A 23,700-nucleotide genomic window follows, 5' to 3' on the forward strand; every position below is an offset into this window, starting at 1 on the left:
CGCACACACACATGCAGGCTCTGAGCCTGGCCCTCTGTGGCCCCAGCAATCCTGCTGAACATCCTGTTCCTCTACTTAGGGAGAGGCTGGGCCCAGAGTTGGGTAACAGTGAAGACAAGGTAGCTGGCTCCCTTCCCCAAAGAGCCAGTTGCCTTGCAGAGATATGTCCTTGGACCAAGCAGGAAGGCACAGTCCATGCCCACCTCCATTCCTGGGAGAAACATACATTCACAATATTCCCAGCCCGTGCCCTGTGGACAGCAAGGGGAGCATTGCTGCTACTGTTTCTCTTCTTGGCCTCTCAAGCGTTGCCTGGGCCAGGCGCAGTACGGAGTAGAGGGAGCTGTGCCTGAGTCCCCACTCTTCATCACCTAACTAGTAGCTTGGCCCCTCTGGACCCCCTGTTCTCCCTCTGTATGTAATAAAATGAAGGGACTGGACCAGATGCCCTTGTAAGACCCCTTCCACCTCTACTGTGTGACTACCCCATTTTCCTCATGTGTGGAGGGTCCTTCTGAGCCGGTTCCATGGTTGCTAGCATGTTTACAGTATCCCTAGCGTCTGTGTCCTGGCTCTGTGGATCCCTCCGGAGACCATTGCTGTGCTGTGTGTTCCAGGGGATCCTTTCAGATGATCATGGGCTGGCCGCTGCCCTCTGGAGAACCTTCTTCAACGGGAAATGTGAAGACCCTCGACATCTTGAATTGCTGGTAGAGTATGTGAGGAAACAGGTGAGCGACCCTTTCCCTCCCCTCCCAATTCCTGGCAACAGTGGGCCCTCCTCTTGGGCTTTCAGGGAATCATGAGAGGTTGAGTTACCAAGGAGCAGTCTGAGAGAATTCTGACCAGATCACATCAGCTAGACGCTGAAGAAGGAGCACCTTCTGTATGTCCAACCATGAACTGGGCCAGGGAGCGGGAAATGGGAAGAAAGAGAGAGAAAGAGGCATCAAGTAGTCTCCTGCCCTCAGGAACTTTGAGTCATTCATTCACTGTGCACCTCATTTCCTACTATGCGCCTGGTGCTATGCTAGCAGCTGGGCCCACAGAGTCCTGGCAGATATGAGCACGGGCAGCCGCCCACTGTGGACCCCTTCTCTACCCACTTGGATTTGTTTCCTGCTCCTGATTTCCAGCAGGACTGGGCAGCAGGCAGCATTTCACAGACAGCCTCTTCCTGCTAGATGCTCTCCATGGTCAAGCAGGGTCCCCCCACTTCAGTTTCTCACCCCTCTGGCTCCCCTGGGCTCCCCAACATCAAAGCTTCTAGGAGAAAGCTCTGCAGTGGGGGCTGCTTACCCACATAGCTCTTCTCAAGCCCAGGGAATTAATTCCTTGACCTCCCTGCCCTCAGATCTTGTATTGATGGGAGACTCATACTTGATAGATGAGTGAGCTGACTGGCAGGGAAGAGGACATAGAGGCTCTTCCAGGGCCTCCCAGTGAGTCAGCCTGCACAGCTGCCCTAGGGCCCCAAGCTGCGTGATTCATGTGGCCACTGAGGCCTCAGCTGCCTCAGACAACTCAGGCTGTGCCATGAGTCACACCTTTGCTTCATGACCTGGCCCCTGGAGCTGAAGGGGTGTCACCCCACAGTTACTCTCTTGTTCACTTGTATCCATGGTCTTCAAGCCTCCAACAACCAGGAAAGGCAAGGCTGGAGCTCAGCTCTTGAGAAGACAGGGCCCATAGGACTAGCTTGTAAACTGCTGGAAAAACCACATACTGGGGCTCTGCAGACCCACAGGGTAGAGAATCCCAGGAGCCAGGACTCCTGTTTGACCACTCTTCAAATCTGCCAGAGCCAGGGAGAAGGCATGGCATGGCCAGAGGGCCCCACCCACGGAGAATTCTCATACTACCTGTTGACTGGCCTCACCCTCAGACAGGAGTAGCAATTCGCAAAGCAGATGCTGTGTTTTCTGAGACCTGCCCAGTATTTCCATCTGCCATGGTGGGCTTGTGCCAGAAGCCACAACAAGACACACCTGGGACTTCTCTGAGGGCCCTCTAGGAAGGGGCTGCCACAACCATTGTCCCTACAAGAGGTCCCACGTGGCCCCAGTGAGAGGCAGTGGAAAAACAGCGAAGGGGCTCTTGGGAAAGCAGGGAGCTTTGGTGGGGACCCAGTTATGTCGGCAAAACCTTTTGAGCACCTGCTGCTCCAGGCACTCTTGGGAAAGCAACGATTAATAAGACCCAGTCCTGCCCTCGAGGGGCCAGCTCATGGTTTGGTGAGGAAGCCCAGGCACATGGCTAACCCTGGAGTAAGCCAGCCCATAATGTGATACAGAGAGGGCAGAGTGCTGAAGGCCGGGAAAGGAAGAGCAGGAGCTGGACCTTGAGCAGACTGCTTGGTGTGGCCGATGGCCCAAGAGCCAACCACAGGTCTTGTTGAGATTTTCAACCCAGGAGGTGGGCAGAGTGGTGGCACTGGGGACAGAAATGGAGTACTGTAAGGAGTGGGCTTTAGGGAAGACATGGCAGAGCAGGTGGGAATCCAGAGCTGAGGCGCGTGCGAGAGGCTGGGGTTGAGTTCAAGCGTCAGCAGCTGGAAGCAGAAGCAACCGGAATGGTGGATTCTTGGAAGGAGGAATGACCTAAAGCCTAAGATGAAGCCTCCTGGCCTTGCAGCAGTGGCTTCTCTGGATGATGACCATTTTAATGGCAGAGCTGTCTGCCCCTACTGTCCTAAGAGGGGTGATACTAGGGCCTACTGACCAGGGGCCCACTAGAGGACAACAGAGGCATACATATGCTTAAAGTGTGAGTGACTAGCACTGCATATATGAATCTTTTCATGTGTCCTGTGAGGTACCTGTTTCTATCCCCTCTCTCAGACAAAGGAACTTAAATCTCAGAGAGGGGAAGCGGCCACCCTGGATAGCAGCACTGGGAAGGGACAGAATCAGGACTCTCACGCGGCAGCTCTGGGGTGGACAGCATGGCTGTGTGTGCTGCAAGCCCTGACTTCCTGGCCTGCAGGAGCTGTCTAGGGAGGGCATGTAGGGGAGAAGTATCCTTGGGAGATGTGTGTCCATCTCCATTCAGAGGTGTGATAGGGAATTCCCTAACCGCCCCCCCCCGACCCGCCCCACCCAGCTCCCCAGTGATTGCTTTCTCCAAACCACCTTAGTGAATTTATCTAGATCAGAGATGGCTTGGCCTGGGACCTGGGATGGTCAGAAACCCCCCTCATGCCCCGTCCCCTTCCTTCCTCTCCTCTGGGAGGCTGGTTCCTGATGCTGGCTCCTCACGTCTGTCCTGCCTCTGTTGCTTCCTCCTTCCCGCTCCTGTGGTTGCAGATGCAGTACCTGGATTCCATGAACGGGGAGGATCTGCTTCTGACAGGGGAGGTGAGCTGGCGCCCTCTAGTGGAGAAGAATCCTCAGAGCATCCTGAAGCCCCATTCTCCCACTTACAACGACGAGGGACTTTGATGGGCTGGGCCCTCTGCACGGCTGGCCAGCTGGCTTCGAGGAACCTCCAGGAGAGACGTGCCTGTTGGTCCAGGACCCCGCAGAAAGTGGCCTGAACTGACCTCTGAACAGCATCTGTCAAATACCTGGCCCCATTTGTGTTGAGTTTCCTCTTAGTGTGCCCAGGAGTATGATCTGCTGGGATACAGGGATGGGAGAACCCCTAGCTCTCCCACGTGTCCTCTCCCTCGGGAAGCCCCGAGTGAGAGTCCCCCAGCACACACTCCCCAACCCCCTCCAGCAACTACCTGTGACTGACAGCTTTTCCCAAAGGCCAAGGAAGGGATGGCGTAGGTTCAAAAGGGAAACCCCCCAGGGCCTGCTGTGGCCTAGGAGCGGACTGTAATGCTGCGGAATCTGGATGGCGACCATGTGTTGTCCCTCGGCTTCCAGCCATGGGGTTGAGTTGGCCATTAAAAGAAACAGACTTCTCTCTACCATGGCCCTTCTTTATTCCAGGGACTTAGAAACTTGCCTGAGTTGGTGGCTGCGGTTGTGAGGGCACCGCCCAGCTCAGTTAGTGACGGAGAAAGGGAAGAGGCTGGGATGGTCTCTGCTGCTGCTCTTGCCTCTAGTTCATGGAGATGTGTCTCTGTTCAGGCCAAGGCACAGCCAGCCAGGCCCCTCGTCTGGGACCCAGGAGGCCTCTGATGACCAAGGGCTTTCACATCCTACGTCATTTGGAAGGAGGCCTTGAGAACAAAGTCACCTTTGTCACAGTGAACTGAATGAGGAACATGCTGTCTCCTCTCTTGGCCTCCCCTTTCATGAGATATTAGGGAGAAGAGAACATTCCTCCTGGCTTAGTTGTAGCAGACCCAGACCTGTGCCCAGCTTTGGGCCCCCTTCCCAACTTCTGAAGCACGTGCTGCAGAGCCACCTTGGTCTGAGCACCTGAGGACCAGCCCCTCCTCCCTCAGTGCAGGTCATCTCTTGGGGGATTTTCTTAAAGTGAAGAAAGGGAGTGGGGAACCATATTGCCCCTTCCTCCCCCATCAAACTTCCTTCATTTAACTTGCTATAAAATGAGTCATATAAAGAAACTCTATATGGGTGAGGTATATCCCACTTCTGTGAAAACATTACAAATCAAACCGCCTTCTCTCAGTTTATTTAAGATGCTTTTGTTGCGAGCGGAGCTCTAGAGTGAAGCCTCCTGTGTGTGTGTGAGATAATAACACCTTGTAACTCATTACAGCTGGGCACTATTTACATAAACCAGAGCTGAGCCAGGCAGGAATTTGCTGATTAATTTATTTTTAATGGAGTGAAGTATACCATGCACCAAAATAAACTTTACTGTGTGTACCTAACTGCTCCTGGAATGGATGGAAAAATTAATGGAACAGATTTTGGCTCCCAACTCTACACATTAATTCATATATAAAAGTTATTTGAGCGTTAACCCATTTGCTGCCCAGGGTAGCTCCCCAGCCACAGATCCCAGCCCATGGCACCAGTTCAGCTACCGGGCTTGCTTTAGAATCCTGGAAGCTCAGATTTGGAAGGAACTTGAAAGGTCATTGGGTCCAGCCCTGGTCCAGCACCTGACTCCCCTTCTTAGCATCCCGGTCAGCCAGTGTTCATGCAGGCCCTGGGTGAATCCCTCCAGCAGCTGACGGTCCCTGCCTAGAGAGCTAGTCCTGTCTGCTCAGGACTTTGTGGTCGTGAAACACAGTAACCTGCAGTATGGAGCTGCCTTTGAAGGAGCGAGATTGGATCTGTCATGTCTGATGTCGGTGAGCCCTCACTTCCTGGCCGTCAGCACCTTGCCCTGACTCTGCCAACCCCCTCCCCTTAAGATCTATTCCAGGCTCCTTGGAGGCTGTCTTTATTCTTGGTTTGGCCTCTGCCTCCATTCCTGGTTTTATGATTCTACCCATCTTTTCTCTGAGCACACTGAACCTCTTGGGATTACCTGGAGAGATCATGCTATGTGTCCTCTACCTAGAACCTTCGTCCCTCTCTCTCCTGTCCCCTCCAGGTACAGGCACACTATCCGTGCTGCTCCCCACATGGTTCTCTGCTCTGGAGCACTTACCTTTTCATTTTTGTAGAGACAGGTTCTCACTATGTTGATCCTCCCACTTTGCCTTCCCAAAGTGCTAGGATTATAGGCATGAGCCACCGCACCTGGCCCTGATAGCACTTACCTTACCATGTTGAAATGATTTTTTTACCCACCTCCCACACTGTACTGTGAGCCACCTCAGTGTGGAGTGGACACTGTGTTTGTGTTGGTCACCGTTGTTTTTCCAGTTCTCAGCCGAATGCCTGGTTCATTATCAGCATCAGTATATACTTGGATAAATGAAATAATGAATGTGTGACTAAATCACCAAGTGTTATCAGTACAACCCCAACCAAAAAGCCCCCTTCTGGGCCGGGCACGGTGGTTCATGCCTGTAATCCCAGCACTTTGGGAGGCCGAGACGGGCGGATCATGAGGTCAGGAGATGGAGACCATCCTGGCTAACACGGTGAAACCCCGCCTCTCCTAAAAATACAAAAAACTAGCCGGGCGTGGTGGCAGGCGCCTGTAGTCCCAGCTACTCGGGAGGCTGAGGCAGGAGAATGGTGTGAACCCAGGAGGTGGAGCTTGCAGAGTGAGCTGAGATCGCAGCACTGCACTCCAGCCTGGGCAACGGAGCAAGACTCCATCTCAAAACAACAACAACAAAAAAAACAAAAAGCCCCCTTCGGGACCATTCTCAGTGTGACCCATACAGTTCCACTTATTTTAACAATATTGATACTTCCTTTGGTCTTAGCATAGGAACCAAAATGGAAAGTTCTTTCCATAGCTAAATGTTTTTCTAATGTAAATCATTATTGTACGAAACAAGGGAAGGACACAATTTCTTGCCTTCAGGGAGCCTCCTTTGTAGGAATGATTTTGTCATTTATTAATATTTGTATTCTGTATTCTTCCAGAAAAGATCACAGCAAATTAAGAGACATAGTTTATAATAAAATTGTAGGCTGGGCGCAGCGGCTCATGCCTGTAATCCTGACACTTTGGGAGGCCGAAGTGGGCAGATTGGTTAAGTCCAGGAGTTCGAGACCAGCCTGGGCAATACATTGAGACCTTGTCTCTACAAAAAATGAGCTGGGTGTGGTGACATGAGCCTGTAGTCCCAGCTACTCAGGAGGCTGAGGTAGGAGGATCACCTGAGCCTGGGAGGTGGGGGTTGCAGTGAGCTGAAATTGTGCCACCGCACTCCAGCCTGGGTGACAGAGTGAGACCCTGTCTCAAAAAAAAAAAAAAAAAAAACCTTAAAGTTTAAAAGATCAGATCCAGGTATTGGGAGGGAAAAGAGGGAAAATAATTATGTTAGAAAACCTGGACTGCTAATGAGCAACTTTCATATGCCTTTTTAAAAATTTTATAAAATACTGTAAATGCATTGTCTCACAACAATCAGGTAAAACAGGTGTTATCCTCATCATTTTTATTATCCCTTTAACACAAGTGAGGGAACTGAAGCTTAAGAGGGGCCTAGAGAGAGTGATCGAGGGTACGAAGGGGCCAAGAGTGCTCCAGCCCACGACAGACCCCGGGGCCCCTGCTTTGTCCTCATGTCACACTGCCTCCCTCCCCCAGGTCAGCCAGGAGATTTGCAACTGAGTATGAGGTCTTGCTCTGAGCTTCCTGGTCAAAGGTGGAAAGTGGAAAGCCCTAAGCTTATAGAGTTCCCATTGTCACAGAAAAGGAAGTGTACTTACTCATCAGAAGAAACATACATCTTACTCTTCAAAGAAGACTGTATTATAGAGGTTTTCAAATGAGAAGCACTGAACAATGTAGTGAACAGTGCCACTAAGATTTATGTTTTACCTAAAAATTTGAAAAAATAAATCATCGCTATTTCTTCCGATGAGAAATAGCCAAGAGTGTTCCAGCCCACGACAGACCCCCGTGGGGGTCTGAAGAGGGTGGAGCCTGAAGAGGGTGCAGTCATGGAGCTCACTGGGGCCCAGAGATGGCGACGTCTGGCAGAAGAATCCTCTTTAGAAAAGAAGAATCCTCTCTGTGTTATCTCTTCTCCTCTTTTCTCTTCTCTTCTCCCTTTCCTTTCCCTTGCCTTTCCTTTCCTTTCCTTCTTCCGATGAGAAATAGCGATGCTGTACAAGACGGGGTGAATCTTAAACTGCGGTTGAAGCCCAGGCCGCACTTCAGCCGGCATCTTTTGAGTTTTTCCTCCGTGCCAGGCTTGCTTGGTATTTTCACTTGTCACCTCACTCGCCGCCTTGCAAGTGAGGATTCTTTTTTTTTTTTTTTTTTTTTTTTTTTGAGACAGCGTCTTGCTCTGTCACCCAGGCTGGAGTGCAGTGGCCGGATCTCAGCTCACTGCAGCCTCCGCCTCCCGGGTTCACGCCATTCTCCTGCCTCAGCCTCCCGAGTAGCTGGGACTACAGGCGCCCGCCACCTCACCCGGCTAGTTTTTTGTATTTTTTAGTAGAGACGGGGTTTCACCGTGTTAGCCAGGATGGTCTCGATCTCCTGACCTTGTGATCCGCCCGCCTCGGCCTCCCAAAGTGCTGGGATTACAGGCTTGAGCCACCGCGCCCGGCCGAGGATTCTTAAGCTCGTGTTCCAGGAGGGAAATGCCCAGATGTACCCTGTATGGTGGCTCTGACCCAGTCCACTGCTTAAGGAGGTGGGAAAACGGGAATTGAGGACTAGCTGTCCAGGTGAAGGCACAGAACAGGAAGCTCTTCAGACTGTTGAGTTAGCTGCTAAGGGAAGGAAGGGTTGCAGAGGTCAGGAGGGACCATGAGTAGGGGTAGCACAGATCACACATCAGCTGCCAGGCATCAGGGAGCCACTGTGCGCATTCTTGGTAAAGACTGGGGCGTGATGGCAGTGGAGAGACAGTGGTACCAGGATGGATTGGCTCTGTCAGGAAGGGAGTTTAGCCATCTGGGCTTGAGATGCTGGGGGTGACAAATGGAATTCAAAGGGAAGCTCAAACCCCAGAGACACTTCCGAGAAAAAACTCACCAGGACTTGAGGCATAACGTGGAGCCTGAAGAGGGTGCAGTCATGGAGCTCACCGGGGCCCAGAGATGGTGACTTCTGGCAGAAGAATCCTCTCTGTGTTGTGTCTTGTCTTTTCTTTTTTTCTTTTTTGAGATGGAGTTTTGCTCCTGTTGCCTAGGCTGGAGGGCAATGGTGCGATCTCAGCTCACTGCAACCTCCAACCTCCGCCTCCCAGGTTCAAGTGATCCTCCTGCCTCAACCTCCTGAGTAGCTGGAATTACAGGCACCCACCACCACGCCCTGCTAAATTTTTTTGTATTTTTAGTAAAGACGGGGTTTCGCCATGTTGATCAGGCTGGTCTCGAACTCCTGACCTCAGGTGATCCGCCCACCTCAGCCTCCCAAAGTGCTGGGATTACAGGTGTGAGCCACCGTGCCCCGCCATGTGCTGTGTTTTTTCAAGTGAAAATTACGGCACTCTCTGAACTAGGCAGGGCAGGGATTGCTGCATCCATGATGCAATAGGGAAATAGGCTCACTGAGAAGAATCCGCTTGCTGGTGCAAGCTGACCCTGCAGCAAAAGCTGAACAGTCATTTTTTCTGGGTTCCACTCCATGCTTTTGGTGCACCTTGGTTGCATCTGTGGGGAGCCAGTCTGGTGGCAGATGGACTTCAGATGCTAGAGATGCTCCAGGGAGGGCAAGGGCATGGGGCAGGAAGGACCTTGGTGAACCTCAGGATTGACCTCGGGGACGAAGGATGTTGGCCTTGTCTTGGGTTTAGAAATCCTGAAGTTGAAGGCCGGGTGCGGTGGCTCACGCCTGTAATCCCAGCACTTTGGGAGGCTGAGGCGGGCGGATCACCAGGTCAGGAGATTGAGACCATCCTGGCTAACACGGTGAAACCCCATCTCTACTAAAAAAAGATACAAAAAAAATTGGCTGGGCGCAGTAGTGGGTGCCTGTAGTCCCAGCTACTGGAGAGGCTGAGGCAGGAGAATGGCGCGAACCCAGGAGGCGGAGCTTGCAGTGAGCTGAGATCGCGTCACTGCACTCCAGCCTGGGTGACAGAGCGAGACTCCATCTCAAAAAAAAAAAAAAAAAAAGCAAATAGGAAGAAAGAAAGAAATCCTGAAGTTGATGAGCCCCTGAAGGTGAGGGCAACCTCGAGTCTGGGTTGGGAGTGCAAGGAGCACTCACAGGAGATGTCAGGAAGAGCAGGCACCAGTGCAGAAGGTAGACTGTGGAGCCAGGGAAGAGGAGAGCTTCTAGGAGGAAACTCAGGGCAGCATGCTGAGAAGAAAGGGAGGGAAACTGGGAGGAGGCAGCAGAGGGGGTGAAACGAGGGGATTTGCAGGAACGTGCTGAAGATGTGTTTGGGGCAGGGAGGACTCTGATGAGCTAAGCACTTAGTGGAGTAGGGAACTTCCCATGAGTTTAGGGACTCCGATGAGATCCTTCTGGAAATGGAAGCCTGATCTTGAGAACAAGGGCCTGGCTTTGGAGGTGGTGAAGGAATCCTTTCCTGAGACCAGTGATTGGGAGGACAGATGGGGGAAAAGGAGTTTCTGAGGAGAGGGCTGAGAGGGAAAGGAGAGCTCATGCCAGGTGGTCTCGATCTAGAGTTTATCAGCCATGGGGGTGGAGTGGGAGGGAAGTGGAGCTGGCAGGAGTGCTTGAACTCTTCCCCTGGGAGCAGCCCTCCTGTACCTATTGCCCTGGTTCCCACTTCTAGTCTGTCCACTGCACCCACCATGCCTCACCCACCCTATCCACGGGGCTTGGCCTTAGAGAGGGGGAGGCCAGACCTCAGGCCCCTGACCCCGGCCTTACCTGCTCCCCCATCAGGTTCTCTGTGGCTTCCAGGGGACTTCCCTGGAGCAACATTGGTGAGCCTAGGACCCAGACCCTGACCAGGCCACTGACTTCCCTTTTCCGTGTGGAGGGGAGAATAAGGAGAAAAGATCCTGGAGACCCTGGCTGGAGAATTTCCAGGAAGGGACCTCCAAGCACCACCCCATGGCATCAACAAGTGATGGACTACAGCGATAGCGCCAGAAGTGCCTGGAGACCTCCCGCCCAGCCAGCGCGTTGGACAGGGGAGGCTGAGGCCCTGCCAGGCCTCACTGCAGGTTTCAGTCAGGAACCAGCACCCACGGGCCTGGGCTGGGTGCTCTTCCTCTTTTTTTCTTTCCCTGTGGCCAGGAACAGCATTCACCTCCCATTTGGGAGAGGGCCTGCCACTGCGCTGTGCCTTGCTTGAAGGGGCGGGAGGTGGGGCCATGGCTCCTCTGAGGTTCCGCAATGGGTCCCAGCTGTAAACCCCAGGCGCTTGGTTTATACCTCAGCCTAATCCGTGGTTTATAATTATTTATGAGTCTGTCTTCCCCACTGAACTGTGAGCTCCTCCAGGGCAGAGACAAACTCTTACTCATCTTTGGGTCACCTGCTGGCTGAAGGTGGACACTAAATCCATGTTGGAAGGATTGGACAGAGGGAGAGGGGGTAGGAAGGGGAGGCTGCCTCAATAACGGGGCTCCAGGAGTCAGCAGATGTATCTCTTTCTTCCTCTCCCAATTTCAGAACAAATGAAGAAATAAAACACAGGAGACAGACAGACAGACACCCCGCCTCCTGTGAGCAGGGATGGGATGAAAGGCCAGATCTCAGAGGCAGCGGTGACTGGCCACACCCCACTGACGCGGCTGGGACCATGTTGGCCTTGGCACCAGCCTTTGGTCTAGAAGGGTCCAGAGACTGAACAAGAGGGCTCCCCTGGTGGCTTTCTGAGCTTTCAGGCCTTCATCGAGCCCCTGTCCTTTCACAACTGGGAAAGCTCTGGACTTCAGCGTGTACTGAGCAACCACAGCTGCTCTCAGCCAGGCACTTGGCGTAGCTGAGCCCATATATTCCTCACAATAACCCTGTGAAGGAGGTGGCGTGGGTCCCGCTCTACGTGTAGAGTCAGCCACTGTGACTCAGAGAAGTTCTGATTGTTCGGCTCCCCCATTAAGTGGCAGAGCCTGTGTTCCTCTCCGGGGTCTGACTCAGTCCAGTGGCACAATAGCCCATGGGGTATCAGGATGAGATAAGAGTTCGGAATGGTGACCTCCTGAGACCTGTGTAGCACTCAGTGAACAGTGAACCACACTGGGTTCAACCAATGCGGGTTGTTTCTGGTGCTTTGGCCCACTCTCGCCATTGGAGCTGTTTCTCAGTTATCCCAGGATGTGCTCTGGAGTCTTCCCAGCCTCTGTACCATCATCTCTAGGTAAGAACCCAGCACCTTAGAAGGCCCTCAAGCTCTTCCTAGTGTGGCTCTAACCTTCCTATTAGCATCTTCCCCTGTACCACGGCCCCCACCTGCCTTCCCTGGGCATGTCCTTGCCCTCTTCCTCCAGCCAGGAACGCCCCACTTACCACTCTGCACCCTGAAATCTTTCTCACCCTTTGCTCCCTGGCTCAAGCCAGCCTCGGGGACTCCTCAGCATTGTCCGCTTTTGCATCTCTGGCTCTTAGGTTGCTTTGCCTTGATTCAAGGGATTTGGGCGCACTCTGGCTCCCTTACCAGTCCCAGCTGCTCCTCTGCGGAAACTCTGTCTCTCCTGACCCGGGGCGCCAGAGGAAAGGTATGTGGCAGCACTGGCCTCAGAGCAGCCTGCACCTGGAGGGCTGCAACCCAGCCTCTGCTCCCCCTACCCCACACGACATCGCCTGCCCAGACACCACTTGGCTTGTGAGAGACAACAGACAAGGCTAAGTGGCTCCTGGGACAGCTGAGTGATGCCAGGCAGGCGCCTGACACACCTTCTGTACAGGAAAACAGTTTCCTTCCTCTTAATTACAGTCATTAAGGGGCCTGCGCCTGACACACTGCAGCCAGGGACAGGGCTTGGGTCTGTCTGGATGATTCCCATCACCTTTGGCCACCACCTCTAGGCCCAGCCCCAAGGCCAGGAGCCACCTGTCTGCCCTCCCATTGCCCTTGACCAACTCAGCTCACAGGGAGCGCTGCCTAGGGAGGGGCAGCTGGTCCCTCAGCCCTGGGGGATTTGATTTGATTTGCACGCAAGCATTATCATGATGTCTGGGATCCACTGGAACCCTTTGCCCTTCAACCAAGTCTTCCCACCCCTGCCCCTCTCCGTTGTGCTCTCTGTCCACAGCCCCAGTACCGCAACGCAGAGTCCGACACAAGGACTATCCCGCCGCCCAGACACACGTGCACACACAGGTCCACGCACACTGCTGCGCCACGCAGGCACACAAACATACAGACAGGACGTGCACACACAGACAAGCACAGGTACAGTTATGCACAGGTACAGGTGTATATATTTAGTCAAACCATATGAAATTGCCAATATTCGGTGGTTTCTTATGTACAAAAAAGGAATTTAGTACAAACCTGGGCCTGGGGGGAAGTATACAAAAATACAGAGCCAAATTTGTACACCTGTGCCTTATTAACAACAGCCGAAAGGTGGAAGCAACTCAGGCATCCATCTGAGGAGGAACGGATGAGCTAAATGTGCTCCACACATGCAATGGGATATTATTCAGCCTGAAGTGGAAGGAGATTCCGACATACACTACAACGTGGAGGAACTTGAAGATGTGAAGCTACGTGAAATGAGCCAGTCACAAAAGGACAAAACCGTATGATTCCACTTAAATGAGGTATCTAGAGGAGTCAAATTCATAGAGACAGGAAACAGAATAGTGGGTGCCGGGGGGTAGGGGAGGGAGAAATGGGGAGTTCATGTTTAGTGGGTACAGAGCTCTAGTTTTGCAAAGTGAAAAGAGTTCTAGAGATGGATGGTGGCGAGGGTTACACCATAGTGTGAATGGACTTATGACACTTGAAGTGTACCACTTAAAAATGGTTACAATAGCAGATTTTGGCTTCGTGCAGTGGCTCACACCTGTAATCTCAACACTTTGGGAGGCAGAGGCAAGAGCATCACTTGAGGCTGGAGTGCAGTGGCGTAATCTTGGCTCACCTCTACCTGTGCCTCCTGGGTTCAAGCGATTCTCCTGCCTCAGCCTCCCAAGTAGCTGGGATTATGGGCGCCTGCCACCACACCCACCTAATTTTTGTATTTTTATTAGAGATGGGGTTTCACCATGTTGGTTAGGCTGGTCTTGAACTCCCAACTTCAGCTGATCCGCCCACCTCGACCTCCCAAACTGCTGGGATTATAGGCATGAGCCACCGCGTCCAGCCATGAATTCTTTTTTAAAGGCAAATGTTATGTGTATTTTACCACAATTAAAAGATACAGAGCCAAAGATATGTACCTGAAGTGTATGCATAAACACTGCAGGATAAACACAACTAACTCAGTGACATGCAAACTTGCCTCCCTCCCTCCCGGGAGCACTTCTCCCACCCAGATAAGACCCTGGCTGATCCTCCCCTTCAAACAAGGGCCTGGAGATAAGGCCCTAATGATGGCCCTGCCACCTCAGATACCCCCACAACTCATTACCCTCCCACGGTCTGGCTTTGTTTACTCAACCTTCTGCCCCTCTTGCAGCCTCCTCACCCCCTGGGAAGGGCCTCCTTGGAGTGCCCGGTGCTCCTGCACCTGGGATGGGATAGTGTGGGTCATAACTCCTGACCTGTGGCTCCCCCATGCTCCCCCAGTTCCTTCACTTATAGGGTCCTCGAAGACACAGCCCTAGCCCCATTCATCTTTGGTCCTAGGGCTCAGTTCAACTCGGGAACCTCTAAATCCCACCCAGCTCCCTCCCACTATACGTGTGTCAAGTTCTTTGGACACAGAAGGCCCTGTGTTCCGGACACGATCGCAGACCAGACGAACCAAGTGCGCTCAGTGCTAAACAGGGCTGCGAGACACGGCTTTAGCTCTTCTGCACTTCCCGCCGTCCTCGCTGGACCTCACGCCTCTGTGGAAAGGTGGTGACTGCTTCTGCCTAGCCTGGCTCCCCAGCTGCAGCTGCCACCTGCTCACCCCGTTCCCCAGAGCAAAGCTGCTCAGCGTCCTCCGAAGGACACACAGTGCATGCTCCGGGACTTCAGTCTTTGCTGGGGCAGAGGTCAGAAATCTGCCTGCCCTGTTTGCCTACTGACCTTGCAGTGTGTTCACCCATTCTCTGAAACAAACTTTCAACCATTTTCATACTCAGCCCTGGAGGAGGGGAGGAAGGCTGGGGTCTGGCCACCACCAGGCCAAGAACATCCCTGGAGTTAAGGGTGTTGCAAGCACAGCCATCTGGGACAGCATGTCTGAGGGGTGGGCCTTAGCCCACTGCCCACAGTGCACTGGGCACTTGTTAAAAGACCCAGGAATTCAAGGTTACAGTAAGCTATGATCACACCACTGCTCTCTCTAGCCTGGGTGACAGAGCAAGATCACGTCTCAATTGAAAAAGAAAAATGGCCAGGTGTGGTGGCTTACACCTATAATCCCAGCACTTTGGGAGGCTGAGACAGGAAGATTGCTTGAGGCCAGGAGTTCAAGATCAGCCTGGACAACATAGTGAGATCCTATCTCTTTAAAAAATTCAAAAATTAGCTGAGCATGGTAACATGCACCTGTAATCCCAGTTACTCAGGAGGCTGAGGTGGGAAGATCACTTGAGCCCAGAGAAACTGAGGCACAGCTGTAGTGAGCTGTGATTGCGCCACTGCACTCCAGCCTGGGTGACAGAGCAAGACCCTATCTCAAAAAGAAAAAGAAAAAAGAAAAAAGACAATCTCCAGAAGCCTATGGACACCTTGTGGATGAGAATCTCCAGGAGGGTGGGGCCCGGGGGTCTGCATTTCATCACCTCTCACCACCCCTGGGGTCAGGGTGAGAGCCACTGCCTTAGGTTCTTGAATGACAGCTCTGAGTGGGGGTGGGAGAGAGCCAGGGGGCTGTGAGCACCACAGTTAAGATGGTGGAGAGTGGCAGGACGATTATGGGAGCAAAAAGAGGACTGGCTGGGGAACAGACAGGCATTGATGTCCTTGGATATTCCATGTGATGCTTGTTCAGCTCTCATTTAGGGCCTTGCAGACTTGAGCCAAGGCATGTGCTATCCACTATGGTATGTGTTGTGGGGGGCCATGGCCAGTCTGTAAATCGGCGTTTGGGTGAGTTTATGCAAGTCGATGTGATTAAAGTGTGTGGTCGGCCTGTGTCAGCCCACACTCCATATCTGTGTATCCGTCAGTTGTCAGTGTGTCCGTCTGCGTGTGTGTTCATGTCTTTTCCTGGGTGTCTTGAGTGGCTCACCCACCTGCAGTGTGTGTGTGTGTGCATGTGTGTTCCTGAGCCGCCTGGGCCCCTCTTGGCTATAATTCAACCTCTGTGGGTCCAAGGAAGTCAGCATTTGGAGACTTGCTCAGAGCCTGGTAGGGATGGGGCTGCGTTGCTGGGGAGGAATAGAGGGAGGCAGGAGTGTGCACCGAGAGCCTGGCATTGCCGCTTCCCTGGGCAGGCGAGTCCCAACACAGGCAGACAGGTGGGGCTGGCCTGACAGGTTCCAGAGGCCAGGGGCAATAGGGCGGAGCGTGGCTCTGATTTAGGGTGGCAACAGTTTGGGGGCCCGCCACACACACAGCGAGCGGGCGGGCAGGAGGTGGTTCTGCCGGTCTCCTCTTCCTGCTGCAGCCAGCCCAGCGTGCGGGCCATGGGCCCTGCTGGCGGGTGAGGCAGCCGCTGGGCAGGCATGTTCGGAAGCCCAGGGCCTGGGAGCCTGGGAGCCCAGGGCATGGCGGGACCCCTGCGGGGCCGGGTGGAGGAGCTGAAGCGGCCGTGGTGGCGGGAGAGCTCACCGCTGGTGCTGCGGCACAGCGAGGCGGCCCGGCTGGCGGCCGACGCCCTCCTGGAGCGGGGTGAGGCTGCCTACCTGCGGGTCATCTCCGAGGAGCGGGAGCTGCCCTTCCTGAGCGCCCTGGATGTGGACTACATGACCAGCCATGTGCGCGGGGGCCCTGACCTCAGCGAGGCCCAGGGGCAGGAGGCCTCGGGGCCAGACCGCCTCAGTCTGCTCTCCGAAGTCACCTCAGGCACTTACTTCCCCATGGCCTCTGACATAGACCCCCCGGACCTGGACCTGGGCTGGCCCGAGGTGCCACAGGCTACGGGCTTCAGCCCCACCCAGGCCGTGGTCCACTTCCAGAGGGACAAGGCCAAGAACATCAAGGACTTGCTGCGCTTCCTCTTCAGCCAGGCCCGCACGGTAAGGGCCTCATCTCTCCATCGCTCAGCTCACAGAGGAGGAAACTGAGGCCCAGAGAGGGAAGGGACCAGCCAAGGCAACGCAGTGACTTAGGGGCAGAATGAGGACCAGCACCTCTGGCACTATTAGATCGCAAACTCCTAAAAGGGGGGCATCCCATATTTACCTTGGCAATGCTTGGTCCCTAGGAATAGTATGGATGAGCCTAGAACAGGGCGTGGGCATCAGGGACTCCACAACCTTCTGAAATGCACACCAAGTGGTGCAGGTTGGAGGGAGGAGTCCTCGCTGCATCTTTACCTTGGAAGATGCTCCACTGCCTTATCAGTTTCTCAGAAAGTTTTATGATCCCCACACTAAGAACTCCAACCTTGGGGAACATCCGAGTCACTTCCTTAACTTACAGAAGAAGAAACTGAGGCCAGAGAGGGGCTTGGGACTTGCCCAGGGAGGTCCGTATGGTGACATAGAGTTCAGGGCTCGGGGAGACAGGGGCTCTCTGACTTAGGTCCTGGGGAGCAGTCCAGCCTTCCTTGCTGGCTCAGGTCCCCAGTTGCCCCCCACCCTCCTGCACCACATCTGCAGCTGGGCCTGAAGCAGGGGAGGGGGCCGGCATGTGGGCCTCTTTGGCATGTCCTCGAGGGCTAGGCTTTGGAACCAAGGAGGAAAGAGGAGAGGAGGATGCTGGGCTCAGTGATGGGGAGCAGGACCTCAGGAGAAAGAGAATTGGGAGGGCAGGTGGGGGTGGTCAGCACCCAGAAAGGCTCTGGCCACACACAAGCACAGCTTCACTTCTGAAGCCCTGGCCTCCTTCTCTAGGGGAATGGACAAGATGACCCCTGGCTGTGTTTGAGGTAGAGTTAGGTTCCTGCTGCAGAGATGGGAAGCCAGGATACTGGGATCCCACCGGTACTTCCAGAGCTTCCTGGCAAGCCTGCCTGTGCCCCAGGCAGGGGACGGCCAGGACTGATTGGCATCAGGAATGGGGTTATTAGTGAGGCTGCTGCTGTCGTCATCCTCACCCCTGCCTCTTTGATCTTTCCTGCCTGTCCTTGTCCCCCTACTCTGGCCAGGCCTGTGCTGTGAACTAGGGCATCCCCCAGTGCCTCACTTTCTCAGCCCCCATTTAGACCCCTCTGTCCTGGGCCAGGAGCCAGGCTTGTGTACTGGGCTGTCATGACTCCTAGTGACCTTGGGAAATGCTGCGTTGCCCTGCAGCCCAATGTTTATAGAGCTCTGTTATGTCTTGAGCATTTTCACATTTAATTCCCCATAGCTCTGAGACATGGCTATCATTATCTCCATTTAACAGCTGAGGAAGTTGAGGTTTCCAGAGGTGAAGCTACTCACCCAAAGCTGTGTCACCAGGAAGTGGTAGAGTCCAGGTTTGAACCCAGTTCTTTCTGACCCCAGAGCTGGAGTGCTATGCTCTGTAACTCCTGCCTCTCGGCCCTGCCTGGGAGAAGAGATTCTCATAGCAGATATATGCCATGGGAAGAAAGGCCAGCTGGGGGCTGGGAGGTGCCAGGAGGGTTTCAGGGGCCTTTTAGAGGCAGCCCTTTGTATGGGATGGAGGCACAAGCCCCAGCCCAGTCCTCAACTGAGCGGAAAACTTGGATCCATTTGGCATGGGTGCAAATAAGGGAGTCTGCAGTGTAAGGGGTCACACCAGATCTCTGTGGCTTCACAGGGAAACTGAGGCAGGGCTGGGAAAGGGCAGTGAAGACCCCAGTAAGTGGCTTGTAGCTCTGACCCTGGAGAAGGGAGCCTCAGACAGACAGTCCCTGGGGCAGAGCTGGGCTGGAGTTAGTGGGGGGAGTGGAAGGAACTTGCCTGGGAATTGGGGCCTGGGTTCTGCTTGTCACTGCTGTCCCATCTGGGGCTCAGTGCAGAGGGGGTGTTGGACTAGCACAGTCGATCCACAGTCATCTTTGAGAATCTGAAGACAGATAAACACTCGGTGAACCTAAAGATGCACACAAATGCTTTCAAACAGCTAGGGGTTCAAGACAGTCAAATCTGGGCTGGGATTTTACTGTAATCTCAGTGCTTTGGGAGGCTGAGGTGGGAGGACTGCTTGAGGCCAGGAGTTCAAGACTAGCTTGGGCAACATAGTGAGACCCACATCTCTACAAAAAATTAGAATAAAAAAAAAATTAGCGGCCAGGTGCGGTGGCTCATGCCTGTAATTCCAGCACTTTGGGAGGCCGAGGCGGGCGGATCACAAGGTCAGGAGTTTGAGATCAGCCTGGCCAACATCATGAAAACCCGTCTCTACTAAAAATACAAAAAATTAGCTGGGCATGGTGGCAGGCACCTGTAATCCCAGCTACTTGGAAGGCTGAGGCAGGAGAATCACTTGAACCCAGGAGCCGAGATCGTGCCACTGCACAGGTGACAGTGCGAGACTCCGTCTCAAAGGAAAAAAAAAAAAAATTATCCAGGGACAGGCACAGTGGCTCATGCCTGTAATTACAGCACTTTGGGAGGCTGAGGCGGGCAGATCACCTGAGGTCAGGAGTTCGAGACCAGCCTGGCCAACATGGTGAAACCCCGTCTCTACTAAAAATACAGAAAATTAGCTGGGCATGGTGGCAAGTGCCTGAAATTCCAGCTACTTGAGAGGCTAAGGCATGAGAATTACTTGAACCCAGAAGGCAGAGGTTGCAGTGAGCCAAGATTGCACCACTGCACTCAAGCCTGGACAACAGAGTGAGATGCTGTCTCAAAAAAAAAAAAAAAAATTAGCCAGGCATAGTGGCACATGCCTATAATACCAGCTACTTGGGAGGCTGAGTTGGGAGGATTGCTTGAGCCTGGGAGTTCTAGGCAGAAGAGAGCTATGATCATGCCACTGCACTCCAGCCTGGGCGACAGAGTGAGACAGACACTGACTCTTAAAAAAAAGAAGACAGTCAAATCTCCCTGTGCCCAAGTTAAGAAGCCCTGGGCTAGGTCACTCCTAAGAGCCCTTCCTGTTCACTTTCTCTTGAAGGCTCTGGCCTCCTGATTTTCAGTCCAGTGCTCTTTTCCTGGGGCCTGGGTTCCTGCCCCAGGCTTGGCTGGATGTGGGGAGTGCCCTGGGCAGCGCTGAGCTTTCATGCACCTCCCCCTGCCCAGGTAGTGGCTGTGGTGATGGACATATTCACTGACATGGAGCTTCTGTGTGACCTCATGGAGGCCTCGAGCCGGCGTGGTGTCCCTGTGTACCTGCTCCTGGCCCAGGAGCACCTGAGGCACTTCCTGGAGATGTGTTACAAGATGGACCTCAATGGGGGGCACTTGCCGGTCAGTGAGGACCAGGGCCAGTAACCAGGGGTGCGGATGGGGAGTCAGGGAGGGCGGGGGAGCCAGTGGGTGGCCACTCAGCACTGGGGGGACAGTGGGAGTTGGGGGTAGGTTCCCTTAGCTGTCTGGGGTTGGAGACCCCACGGGGCAGAGACATGTCTTGAGCCTCACTCTCTCAAGGTCACCCCCAACCTACTTACACCTAGAACATGCGTGTGCGGAGCATGTGTGGGGACACATATTGCAGCAAGGCTGGCCGCCGCTTCACGGGGCAGGCCCTGGAGAAGTTCGTCCTCATCGACTGTGAGCAGGTGGTGGCAGGCAGCTACAGGTGAGCAGGCGCGAGGAGGCGAGGGGGGCCTGGGACTGCACCACTGGCTGGCAGCTCTGAGCTTCCCTCCACTCGTCCATCCCTTCGGACACAGACTGAGCACCTGCCATGTGCCAGGCATCATGCCAGGCTCAGGGGAGGGTCTTGGAGGCAGGTCGGCCCTGGAGGAGCTCACTCTAGGGGAATGATGACTTTAATACCCTTGGCATAGAAAATGACTATTGCACATTGGAACTGGAGTGACTTCAGGGAACCTCCCACAAGTCCATTTTACAGATGGGGAAGTTAGGGCCCTGAGGGCAGCCATGTGCCCAGGCCCACTAAGCAGGGCTAGGGCAAGCACAGACTCTGGAGTCAGAGCTCTGCCCCTTGCTGTGAGCCCTTGTGGTGGTGGGGTTTGGGTCCAGCATGCTGGACCAGGTATGCACCTCTGGCTGTGACTCCTGCCAACACCCAGGGTCCTGCACTTTGCCTCCTGACCCCCCTGTCCCTCTGCCCCCAGCTTCACCTGGCTTTGCAACCAGGCCCACACTAGCATGGTGCTGCAGCTCAGGGGCCGCATCGTGGAAGACTTTGACCGGGAGTTCCGCTGCCTGTACGCCGAGTCCCGGCCTGTGGAAGGCTTCTGCAGCGGTGAGGACCCACTGTCTCCCCGGGCACTGCGTCCTCCCCCTGTGGCCCTAACCTTCAGGCCTGGCATCCCAAGCCCCACATCGTCCCCGCCCTCCAGCACCAGCCTCAGCAGCATCAAGCGGTCACCACTTACGGGTCTCTCCTCCTGCCTCGCTCTACCAGGAGGTGGTGATTGCAGTGACATGGGCATGGGGTCCTCGTCTCTGGGTCCCGCCCGCCATGAGGCCCATGGCCAGCCCTCCCTGCATCGCCAACTGTCAGACCCTAACCATGGCTCCCCTCCTGGGCTCTATAGGGCCAACCTGGGCAAGCTAGGATCATACCCGTGGTCCCAGTCCTCCCCTGTCCTCAACCATAATAGTGCCAGCCCCTTGACCTTGGCAGTGGGGTCCCCTCTGCTTCCTCGCTCCCGGCCCCTCCTCCAGTTCCATTGGGGTGTCCCAGCTATGTCCCGGTTCCCAGAGAATGGGCTCCCAGGAATCCAAGAGCCCAGCCCCCTGCGGGGTCGATGGGTACCTGGCACAGCCCTGGAGACAGTGGAGGAGAAGGAGAAGAAGGCATCTCCAAGTCAGAGCTGTGGCCAGCTGGATCTCCTTGTCCCCTTCCCCAGAGCCCGAGAAGTGAGAGACCCTGACTCTGGGGTTACCCCCAACTCAAGCCCCCTTCGGGCTGGCGAGCAGGCCCCAGAGGACAGGAGGTTGTCCCCAAGCCAGGCCAACAGCCAGCTGGATCTTCTGTCCCGAGCCCTGGGTACTGGTGGTGCCCCTGAGTCAGGTTCCCTCAGACCTGGTGATCGGGCCCTGGAGGACAGGAGGATGTCCCTAAACCATAGCCATGGCCAATCAGACCTCCTGGTGCAGTACCCCAAGGCCCAGGGCTCCAGAGTGCCCCTTGAAACCAACTCCTCAGTCAGACCTGCCAGACAGGGTCCAGATGAGCGGCGGCAGACCCTGGGACACAGCCAGCTGGACCTCATCACAAAGTTCGGCCCATTCCGGGGTGAGGGGCCTGGGCCTAATGGTCTTCCAATACCAAGCCCTGCTCGCACGACTGGAGTGGGGTCTGGGGATGAGAAACGGCTAACCCTGGGCCACAGCAAGCTGGACCTCATCACCAAGTATCATCAGTTGCAAGGTGCCAGGCAGGCACCCGAGCCTGGGGCTCCCAAGGGTGGCCATCTCAATGGTGGTAACAGTGACCTGGTCAGGGATGAGAAACGGCTGACCCTGGGTCACAGCAAACTGGACCTCATCACTAAGTACAACAAGTCCAAGTTCAAGCAGCTCCGAAGCCGCTTTGAGTCCTAGCCAAAGGACTGGCGTGGGGGTGCACTGGCAAGGGCAGGCCCCTCCTCTGTCCACCGAGACTCTGGACTTGCTCAGGTCCCAGACTGGGGAAGGGAGGTGTCTAGAAGCCCAGGTCAGACGCACTCTCTGGCCTCAAGATTCTTGTGTACACACACACACACACACACACACACACACACACACACACTGACCAGTATATTCTTGAATCTAGGTTGTGTTTCCAGCCCTGTGCTGGGCATACCATAGAGCTGACAGGTGGGTCGACTCAGACCTGGGGACAGAGATGAAATGCACAAGCTGCTGGAGAAGGGGTCAGAGCCATAACAAGTTAAAGGTTAACCAGTGACAAAGGGTGTTAGAAAACAACGGGCAGAGAGTCATGGAGAAGGTGGAGTAGTCAGAAAAGTTTCTTAGAGGAGATGGAGGTGGTCTTTGAGCCAGGCCTTGAAGGATGGGGAGGTTTTGGACAGAGGGAGGAGAGAGTTATAAAAATTTTTGGTAGAGGGAATCAGGTGAAGAGACACCCTAGAGAGGACTGAGTGGATCTGACGGGAACGAGGGAGGAGGAGCAGAGTATGTCGATACACACCTCCCCCCACCCACACACACACCATCATCATCATCATCATCATCATCATCATTGTCGTCGTCATCATCTTGCTGAGTGTCTCTTGAAGTACAGGCTGTGACAGGTTGTGGGCCATTTTCCTGAACTCACCACTTGCCCGGGACAGTAAACATGATACACATCAATAAAGGCAGACTTTATTATAACCCACAGTGCCTGGTGTATCCTGAACTTTTAGGAGTTATGGGAGGGGCACGTTAGGGGAATGGGAAGGGCACCATTCAGGCCAATTATGGGGAGCCCCCTGGAGGAGGGTGAATGCCTAAGGAGGAATCGGGGGAGTCCAGGGGCTCCAAGCTACCACTGTGACATTTTGAGAGAACCTGGGGCTTTTGCAGATTCTACAAAATATGGGCCAAGCTCATCCTGTCCAAGTGTGCAGCAGGGCCCTTGGCCCCCATCACTATCCCGGGGACAGAAGTTGGCTGTTGAGTGAGTGACAGAGCCCATGCGAGAGGCACATCGTGGAAGCCAACCAGCATCTACATCCTTGCCCACCCTGGACCCCTTTCCAGCCTTTTCCTGAGCCCCTTCTTCCTCAGTCCTCCCCTCTCTCCAGCACCTGCAGCTTGGCGGCCTTTCCCTCTTTGGCTGCGCCTCCTTCTCCAGCCTCGGTCTGGCCGCACTTCTCCCTCCTGGAACTCTCTCCATGTGTAGTCTCTTCTAGTCTTCGGCCCCTCATCTCTTTCCTCAGCTCTCCACTCCCCTGCTGGATTCCAGACACGGACTTCTGTCCCTCAAGGCATAGCTGGACTCATCACTTTCCCCAAACCTGCCCTTCCTCCGGCTTCATTTCGATCAATACCTACATCGTCAACCCTTCTTCTGCGAGACACTCCTGGCCCCTCCTCTCC

At 54.4% G+C, this 23,700-nt stretch overlaps 2 protein-coding genes across 9 annotated transcripts in view; both read left to right on the forward strand.

The window, feature by feature from the left end:
• Positions 1-4,792, forward strand: part of LOC105496263 (ubiquinol-cytochrome c reductase complex assembly factor 1) — a 110,500-nt gene extending 105,708 nt beyond the window's left edge. For 6 of the 8 annotated variants that reach the window (XM_071079452.1, XM_071079455.1, XM_071079454.1 and 3 more), the window contains 2 exons: positions 618-731; positions 3,306-3,916. In XM_071079452.1, the coding sequence (XP_070935553.1) occupies positions 618-731; positions 3,306-3,440 (249 nt within the window). In that variant the 3' untranslated portion in view covers positions 3,441-3,916. Of the gene's footprint in view, positions 1-617; positions 732-3,305 lie in introns of all 8 variants that reach the window. The other 2 variants (XM_011766500.2, XM_011766502.3) reach the window with 1 other exon arrangement.
• Positions 4,793-16,146: 11,354 nt separating this feature from the next.
• Positions 16,147-22,231, forward strand: LOC105496262 (family with sequence similarity 83 member C). Its single transcript, XM_011766499.2, has 4 exons — positions 16,147-16,659; positions 19,780-19,947; positions 20,154-20,278; positions 20,781-22,231. Exons 1-4 carry the CDS (start codon positions 16,147-16,149, stop codon positions 22,216-22,218), a joined length of 2,244 nt encoding a protein of 747 aa, XP_011764801.2. The 3' UTR covers positions 22,219-22,231.
• Positions 22,232-23,700: the final 1,469 nt, after the last annotated feature.

The sequence above is a fragment of the Macaca nemestrina genome, chromosome 15 (assembly GCF_043159975.1).
Source record: "Macaca nemestrina isolate mMacNem1 chromosome 15, mMacNem.hap1, whole genome shotgun sequence".
NCBI lineage: Eukaryota > Metazoa > Chordata > Mammalia > Primates > Cercopithecidae > Macaca > Macaca nemestrina.